Consider the following 9770-nt stretch of genomic DNA (forward strand, 5'->3'; position numbering starts at 1 on the left):
ATAAATAAATAAATAAATAAATAAATAAATAAATAATTGTAGTGTCTTAGGTTGGGTGTCCCTTCTTTGTATCTTCTTAATGCTGTTAAAGCTATGATAGACTAATTTAAAAAGTGATTTGTGGGCCTGGTGTGTTGGTGCATGCCTTTAATCTCAGCACTTTGGAGGCAGCGGCAGGTGCATCTCTGTGAGTTCAAGGCCAGCCTGGTCTACATAGTGATTTCCAGGCCAGCTGAGGCCACAGGGGAGACCCCATCTCAAAAAAAGACCAAAAAAATTGATTTATGATGTAATATTTAATACTTGTGAATAAGATTTTGCTTAGTTTGTCTTGTTGATGACTTTCTAAGATATTATCATAGAATAATTAAATTCTTCTGATTTATATTTTCTATTCAGCAGTTTCTGACTTGTATATTCACTTTTGTACAATTTATTCATTGTAGCTGCTGCATGATATACTAATGGTTCAATATCCCATTTGATTAATTATGGTTTAAATATTCCTTCTCTGTTACTGGACTTTAAGGCTATTTTCAGCTTTTTGCTACTGTACATGAATACTGGTAACATAAAATACATAGTTAGAAGAGAAAGATTATAGAATACATATATATATGTATATATCTAGTGGACAAATGGCTCAGTGGTTAAGAGCACTGGCTGGCAGTGGACAGTGGACCCAGGTTTGATTCCTAGTAACCACACGGCAGCTGACAACCATCCGTAACCCCAGTTCCAGAGGATCCAGTGCTCTTTTCTGACTGCCATGGCCATTGCACTACATGGAGGCATACACTTATACATATAAAATCAAGAAAGAAATGAATATATAAATATTCAATTTCAGCACACAAAACCAGATTGTCCTTAATTTTTATATAGAGCCATTTTCTTGAGAAATCAAAGATATCTCAATTCAAGCCACATGTTAGAGTATTAATCAGATATTTGATAGATTTTCATATTGGATTTCAACATCATCTGGTTAAGATACAAAACCTGTTCAAACTTCAAAGAAGAATAATAAAGAAAATGAATAATTTGGAAAACAGGACCCAGTAATGGATTCTTTTCTGTGTGTGTGTATATGTTGTGACTATGTGTATTTTTGTGTGGGCATGTGAGTGTCTGTGTGTTTATGTGTGTGTTTATTTGCGTATGTGTTTGTGCATGTATTTGTGTGTATGCTGTGTTGTTTAGTGTATCTTGTGTCTGTGTTATGTGTGTGTGTATCCATGATTATTTTGCCTTCAACAAAAACTGTCATCAAGGATATTAAAAAAAAATTCTTTATGTGTATGAGTGTATTGTCTGCATATATGTAAGTGCACTTGTGTCATATAATGCCTGAGGAGGTCAGAAGAGGGCATTGGACCCCCTGGAACTGGAGTTATGGATGGCTATTATCCCCCATATGGGTGCTGGGGACTGAACCTGGGTCCTCTTCAAGAGCAGTCAGTGTTCTTAAGTGCTGAGGTATCACTCCAGCCCTTGTCCTCAAGGATATTGAACCTATTACATATGACTGGTTTTGAGAAAAAAAATCACCAACTCACAAGAAATTATATCTCATATGATACTATTTTCTATGCTGTAGAACATATAGTTACCTGCATATTCATGTACTTAACATAAATGTACAAATAATGAAATTATGCAGCTTCGACTGTAATTGCCAAATAAGTTTAAGAAGAAAAATATTACTCAGCTAAATATTTGATGTTTGGAAAATGCCTGCTGTAGTGTATAATGTGAACCGAATATAAGCATAAATGTTGACATTCTATGATCCCAATTTTCCTAGCACCTGACCTGAACTTCTTATTTATGGTATTTATATAGGAGTTGTAAGAAGGGATGTTTAGCAATTGTGGTCAAAGTGAGCATTATTTGGAGTGTGGGTTGGTGAAGGTTTGGGACTGCAGGTTCTCTAGTCAGATGACTTTAGTTTTCTTTAGTAGTGATGAAAGACTGCTAATGTAGATGAAGGATTTTAGGACTGATTAACCAGACATGTTGTGCTTTCCAAAGAAGGAGTCAGGGCAGGTGAAGGGTCTGGACACAGCTCCCAGTGTCATCCTGTCACCTTAGGGAAGGTCTCTGCTTAGATAAGAGGAGTGTGGGCATGGCAGTTAGTGGACAAGTGGTTTATCTTGTGCTAGCTATGTCTATATGAGAGGATATATTAATCTTTCTTTCCATATATTAAATTCTACCCCAACTTTTGTTAATGAGTCAGATTAAAGACTATGTCAGTTGAAATCTCTTGATTGCCTGAGTGTTTTAAAATTTTGCATAATCTTTGAGATTCTTTAATTACTATTTAACTAAAAGAAAACCCTGTTCCTTGTTTAATTATTCTAATACATAGCTGTGGAGTTCTTTGTTGCGGGTGTCCATATGTAGACCTGGGTGGAATTTTTATTTTGTTACACTTTTTCTAGTTTCAAATTGTAGATTATCTTAAAAATAAGGCTTTTAAGAAGGATTATAAATGTACTAAAAGTCTTGCTTAACAAGTATATGGTGATCATATCATAGAAGTACAGGAAAAAATATTTAATTTTTTATTTTATGTGTATGAATGCATTGCTTGCATGTATATAAGTGCACTTGTGTCATGCAATGCTCACAGAGGTCAGAAGAGGGTGTTGGATTCCTTGGAACTGGAGTAAGGGACAGAGTGGATGGTTGTTAGCTGCCATGTGGATGCTAGGAACCAAACCTGGGTTTTCTGCAAGAGCAACGAATGTTCCTAACTACTGAACCATCTTTCCAGTTCCAAGAAAAATATTTTTACAGCTGAATATTGCTCCACTTACAAAATTCCAGCTTTGCCAGTTTCTTTGAGGAAGAATCAGTAGAACTGTTTGTTTATCTGGGCTTTAAAAAGTGGAAATTACCAGCAACTGGAAAACAAGACTCAAAGGTGAAAATCTCAAACGCAGCATTACAGCAACCGGGTTGGCTTGACAGTGTTGAAGTCTTATGTTGAGGAAATGTGCATAACTGCACACCCACTGTGCTACAGTCTGCAGCCCAAAACTTCAGTCTAATTTTTAAATTCATATATCATGGACTCATTTGGTAGAGTGCATACCTAGTGTACAAGTGATACAGGGGAGAAACCGGCTCCCCTGGAGGGTCTAATAAAAAAATTTAAGAATGTACTCAAATGGAAGCTTCAGGACAACTTTATTTGAATTTAGGGAAAAACCCTCAGGGCAGGGAAGCCATTGATCTCAGCAGCTGCCTTGAGAATGAGAATGAAAAGAAGAAAAAAAGTTTAGAGCCACCTTGGAGGTCAGAGAGACACCTGGCAGCTAGCAGCTACATGACAGGGACAGGGAGTCCTAGAGCAAAGGGTAAACCCCAAACCCAGCCCCAAGCATTAAGGAAAGCATGATTAGAAAAGAGAAAAAGAAAAGTGATGTTATTCTTTTCTGGAGAAATTGGAAAGGTGGGCAGGACTTACAGAGAGCCACACATCAGCGACCTAGACCCACAAGAACAGCACTAAGGGGGGGGGGGATTCCAGACAGGAGAAGTTCACCATCTCATTGATGCATTGGTGTTCTTCCCATCTCTATAGCATAATTTAAGGTGAACCTGCCCTCCTAGGGTGCTGCTATGACCAGGTGATCTGGCAAAACTGGAAAGTTAAGTCTTCAAGCCACATTCTATTTTGACCAGCCTTCTCCCAGGGGCTTTTTGCTACTGTAACATAAACAGCCCTGGGCTAGATCTCCACAAGAAGCCCTGGGCTAGATCTCCAGCGCCATACAGTTGGTATAGCCAGGCACACCTGTAATCCCAAACTTGGGAAGTGCAGGCAGGAGGATCAGAAATTCAAGATCATTCTCTGTTATATAGCAGACCTGAGGCCTGCTTGGGACACTTGAGACCCTGCCTAGTAAGTCCCCTCTTCCCCTAAAATTTGTATGTCAGTCACAGAATGTGCAGCAGCCAGTAACACTGTGAATAAGAAGACTCAAGGAAAACCACCTGCCAAAACCTGTTCTTGGTATTGATCAAATTGGGGCCCCTTTTCCAAAGAATTTCTTAAAACATGCTATTTTACACTGTTAAAGTTCAGTAACAAAATCTTTGTGACTTCCTTCATTTCAAGACGGTTAAAGAACAGCAAGGCGTCTACAGATGGACATCGGTACGTTTTTCGAGGCCGGATCAACACCGAGGTGATGGAAGTGGAGAATGTGGATGACGGCACTGGTAGGTGCCATCAGTAAAGCCCTCATAAGACAGGAACCTTGGCTGAATAATTTACCTGCAATGCATCAGAATATACAAATGCTTTGTTAGGTACACTTGCTGTATGAGCAGTGGAGTATGGTGAGATGAAGGTGTACTGGGTTCCTGTGAAACTTGAAAATTGGGCTTGGTTGAAACACAGTAGCCTTAAAGAAAAACTACTGAAAGGTAGCTACACCATTGCTGTGTCTGAGTGTGTCTGTTTTGCTTTAATACCACAGGACAGTCACAATTGCTGGGTTATAAAGTATGTGTGCAGAAACTCATGAGTGAATTCTCCTGAAGTAATATTTATATGTATGATATTCTGTTGTATAACATTTTTACCATAGAATATGAAAGATGGTAAGTTTGCTTTAGCTGTGACTGTTACACATGGATAGTTGCCAGTTGACCTGTACAGGGAAATTGCGTGGTGGTTATCTAAGTAATTTTAAGTATTAATTTTAAGTACTTTATTATTAAAGAGTAAATGTTTTCTTCTGAGATTTGGCCATTTTAGCTATATTATTAATTCTCCCTGCCTACATACATAGGAGTTCTTTCTGTCTTCTTACATCTTCTCCAACTTGATTCTTTGTTATTTTATAATTTTTACTGTCTAGGTCTATTTGTATACCTTTTATTTGTTTCTCTTACCTTATCCCTCTGACTACAATTTCAAGTGCTATGTTTCAGTATGAATGGTGGGAAGGGGCACGCCACACGTTCCTGATTTTATAGTAATTATTTTCATTGCTTTTCAGTCAGTGTGTTGGTGTTTGTGGGTTTGTTATATGAAGTCTTTACTTCTAGCTTTTTTCAGAGCTTTTCAAGAAGGAATAGTGACTTTTGTCAAAGACTTTTTCTACGTCTATTGAGACGATCTCATGATTTCTATCCTTGACTATTTCTGTGATGTAGTACCATTATTTATTGCATATGTGGAATCTTATTTGCATACCGTGACTCAAACAAACGTCATATGGCGTATCATCTTTTTACCATGCTGCTGAATTCTGTTGGAAAGCATTTCGTTGGAGAAATTTCAGTTTATGTTCATCTAGGATATCAATCTATGGTCTTCTTTTTTGGTGTATCCTTATCGCTTTTAGTATAAGAATAATACAGGCTTCATAAAATGGCTTTGAAAGTTTTCTTTGCATTTCCATTTTATGAAAAAGTTTGACGATCACTGATGTTATTTCTCCTTTGTAAGTCTGGGAAAGTTCAGCTGTGATCTGTCCAGTCCTGGCTTTTATTTTTAGGAGACTATTAGAGGTTTTTTTTTGTTTTTGTTTTTGTTTTTAATCTCAATGCTTATTACTGACTGTTATTTAAAAATGAATTAATATGCTCATTTCAATTTTGATAGGCCATATCTGCCTAGAACCTTTCCAATATATTGACTTATATTTTCTCAAAATATTTCTGAATGGTCCTGTGGGATTCAGTGTTACTTATTACAATATCCTTTCTCTTACCTCTAATTTTCTTTATTTAAGCTTTTCCTCTATCTTGTTTTTCATACTTTTATTCTGTATCTGGAACTTTCGTTTACATCAGTATTTTGTAGACTAATGCACAGTAACAAATAATGGGTTCTGCCAGGCATGGTGGTGCATGCCTGTAGTCCCAGAACTTGGGAGGCAGAGGCAGGCGGTTCTCTGTGAGTTCAAGGCCAGCCTGGTCTACATAATGAGTTCCAGGCCAGCTGGAGCTACAAGGAGACCCTGTTTTGAAAAGACCAAACAACAACAACAACAACAACAACAACAAAACAGTAATTAATGGGTTCTTCAAAGAAATGAAAAAAGATTGACAAACCCATAACTAAACAAACCGAAAAAGGGAGAAGAGCCAAATTAATAAAGTTAGAGGTGAGAAAGAGGTGGCAACTACAGAGTCCAGTTGAATTCAGAGAATCATGAGTTAATACCTTGAAAAATTCCCTCAGACTAGAGCATCTAGAATAAATTATTTCTTCCTAGAAACATGATTCACGAAAATTAAATCAATAGAGTATAAACAACTTAAGGGGATCCATAACAATCAGTGAAATTGAAGCAATAATTAAAAATCTCCCAACAGAGAAACCTAAGCTATGGATAGAACCACTGTTGAAGTCTACCAATCCATTAAAGGACTAACCTGCCTCAGACCATTCTGTAAAAAAAAAAAACAAAAAAAAAAACCAACAAATAAACAAGTCTCATCACAAGGATGTGAAGTTGGTGCAATACATGGGAATTAGTAAATATAATATAGCACATAAACAGACTCAAGGACAGAAACCACATGATTACCTCTATTGATGTAAAAGGCTTTTGACAAATTTTGACATCTCTTCGTGATAAAAAGCCTGAGGAAAGTGAGAATAGAAGCGACAGTCCTCAGCATAATAGATACTATATATCACAAATCTATACCTAACATTTCAGTACATGGAAAAAGAGAAAATTTCCTGTAAAGTCTATGAGAAAAGGTCCAACTCTATTCACTCCTATTTAACACAGTGCTCAAAGTCTTTGGTAGAACATTACAAAAGAAGAAAAACTTAAAAAGATACAAATAAAGATGGAGGAAGTCAAAATTATCCCCTGTGCACAGATGATGTGATCCTATACCTAAACACTCTAAAAGATTTTTATACATAACAGATGCTTTCCACCAGAAAACTCTTTGAATGAATAAATACTTTCAGCAAAAGAGCAGGATGCAAAATCAACATACTAGAATCAGTCATTTTTTAAATAAAACAATGACAAATTTTTCAAGAAAGAAAACAGGGAAGAATCTCACTCAAAAAAGCATTACAAAATACCCAGGAATAAATCTACCCAGGAAAGTAAGAGACTTACACAATGAAAACTTTAAGATAATGAAGAAATTAAAGGGCACACCAGAGGATAGAAAGAACTTTTATGTTCATGAATTGGCAAAAGCAATACTGTAAATGAGTAGTGTTACTGAAAGCAGTCTACAGACTCAACACAATATCAAAATTCTAGTGACATTCTATACAAAATTAGAAGAGACAATCTTAAAATTCATACAGAAGCAAAAAAGACCCTGGAGAGACTAAGCAATCCTTGGCAGAAAGAACAATGCGGTGCACAAGACCTGTGCAAGCCCAAGCCAGATAAAAATCCAGCATGGGTCCGGGAGGTGGGCAAGAAACCCCACCCCTAAGTGAAGATCTATTGATAATTGATAGCTACTGGGAGACTGAGAGTCAGTTTTCAAGAGTGTTTTGCCTGTTAGGTTGACCAGACTCCAACGGATGGATCCACATCCAAGAACATTTAGGAGGCACAAATTAGATTCGGCATGCCTTTATAAAAGAAAAATAATAATATGGGACTGGAGAAATGGCTCAGTGGTTAAGAGTACTGACTATTCTTGCAGAGGACCCAGGTTCAATTCCCATTGATTGATTTTTCTCCCTTAGCAGCTTACATAGTGTCCTCTAAAACTATGAGAGCTAGTCTTCAGGGAGGAGACTTCTGGGTCAGTTTCAGCTCCATTTCTCCAAGTCCTGTCTCTGAAGTATGTCCTGTCTTCAGCAATAGGGTCTTACTTTCAAGTTCTGGGAGGTAATCAAAGGCTGTGGCAATAGCCTGTGTTATTTTGAGATTCTTCTTGGACTATCTGATCAACAATTTGAAGGGAGGTTTCTCCTGTCTGGCACTTATTACCTAGCCTTCAGCTAGCTCAGATTTTAAATCAGGACCTCTGGTCCTGAAAGATCTGGGCTAAGCTGATTATGTCCACTGCCAAATACCATGTTTGGATGCTGGATAAGATGAATGAGGAATGGAAAAGTATTATCAGACTTAACTGACATTGTTGAAACCAAAATTCAAGAGCTACACCTTCTCTAGACAGAAATAATAAAATTGAATGAGTTGAGGTAGAGTTTTAAGCATGCCTGGAACTTCTGATGGAAATTTAAATGGAATAATATTCATTTCATTTGAATTATGGAAACACTTATTACCGTTATAGTCTATAGATGTAAAATAAAATGCGCAATAGAAAAGACAGAAACTATCAGAAAATTGATTGCATTGCTTTAGTTCAAAGCTAGCAAGAGAAATAATTGTATTTGGAATGGGACTCAATTAGCTTTCAGATGACATGTAAATAAATCTCTAATCTTTTTAAAATTTTCATTTCCTTATTTTTTTATTTTATTTTACATATATGAGTGTTTGCTCTGCATGTGTGTAATTGCACCCATGTCATGCAATTGCTGCAGAGGCCAGAAGAGGGCATTGGATTCCTTGGAACTAGATTTATAGGCAGTTGTTAGCTATCATGTAGGTGCTGGGAACCCTGTAAAAGAGTTCTGCAACCCCTGTAAAAGCAGCCAGTGATTTTAACTGCTGAGCCATCTCTCCATCCCCTCAATTTTTTAAAGAAACAATTATTTTGTCTTTTGTTTTTCAGTGCTAAGCTCCAAACCCAAGGCTTTACACTTCATAGCCAACTGCTTTACCCCAAACCCTTCAGAAATATTATGATATATTCTATGTATAATGTTTAATGGTTTGTATACTATCATTGTTATTCCTTGGCATAGAAAAATTTAATTGATGATATATCCTTCAAAGGTAAAAAAAATATATATATATTTGTTTTCTACCAAGTTACTTTTTATGTTAGGTAAGGGCAATAGTATTTTAGTTTATATCCAGATTTGCATTCAGCCATTCTCTGGATTTCAAAGTTCATTTCAGTGACTCTAACTTATTTCTTTGAGGACTGTTGCTGAGAATATTAGTTTGATCATAAAGTTGTAAAAAGATCTAATATAAAAACAAAAGTAGGAAAGTTACTGAACTTCCTAAGATGAACTTTCATAGTAATTTTTGAATTCTCTTTTAAGAACTAGTTTATGTGGTTTGATAGAAGTCAGGAGTGAAGAATGGTGACATAGAACATGTGGTGTGTATTTGAGTGCTGGGTAACCTACAGGCTCCAAGACAGTACTCAGATTGGAAGGAGAGAGCATAAGCTTTTTAAGTCTTAATATAGTTTGTTCATTTGCTTTGTTTTATTTTGATGTGATGGGTATTGAACCCAGGTCTCTTTGTAGGTTAGGAAGCATAATACCACTTTTCTATTTTATTTTAATAAAATGTTCTTTAAAAGTTAAATCTCTTAAAATAAAAAATGCAGCTCTTGTTCTCAGTATAAACATTTAGAATAATTTTAAGGTATTGAATATATTACTGTACTACACTTTGCTTTAAGTGAGATTTTAGAATATTTTCTTTTTGGCTGGTCTGGTAGCTCATGACTTTAATCCCAGCACTCAGGTGGATCTTCGTGGAATGGAAGCCAACCTGGTTTACACAATGTGTTCCAGTTGATAGTGTGTTCCTATAGCTAGGGCTACAGAGAGCTCCTGTCTCAAAACAAAACAAAACAAAACAAAAAAACAAAAACAACAACTCTCTGCAAACCTCCAATAAAATAAAATGAAATAAAAATTTTCTTTGTGTATATTT

General features: G+C 36.4%; 1 protein-coding gene across 6 annotated transcripts in view; it reads left to right on the plus strand.

The window, feature by feature from the left end:
* The window catches only part of Prex2 (phosphatidylinositol-3,4,5-trisphosphate dependent Rac exchange factor 2), a 308733-nt gene that overhangs the window by 95994 nt on the left and 202969 nt on the right, over positions 1–9770 (plus strand). For 5 of the 6 annotated variants that reach the window (XM_029556999.1, XM_029557000.1, XM_008854785.3 and 2 more), the window contains one exon: positions 4133–4236. The exons of the other annotated variant lie outside the window; for it this stretch is intronic. In XM_029556999.1, the coding sequence (XP_029412859.1) occupies positions 4133–4236 (104 nt within the window). The remainder of the gene's footprint in view (positions 1–4132; positions 4237–9770) is intronic. 6 annotated transcript variants of the gene reach the window in all.

This window comes from Nannospalax galili, unplaced genomic scaffold (assembly GCF_000622305.1).
Source record: "Nannospalax galili isolate Female #2095 unplaced genomic scaffold, S.galili_v1.0 scaffold247, whole genome shotgun sequence".
Taxonomy (NCBI): domain Eukaryota; kingdom Metazoa; phylum Chordata; class Mammalia; order Rodentia; family Spalacidae; genus Nannospalax; species Nannospalax galili.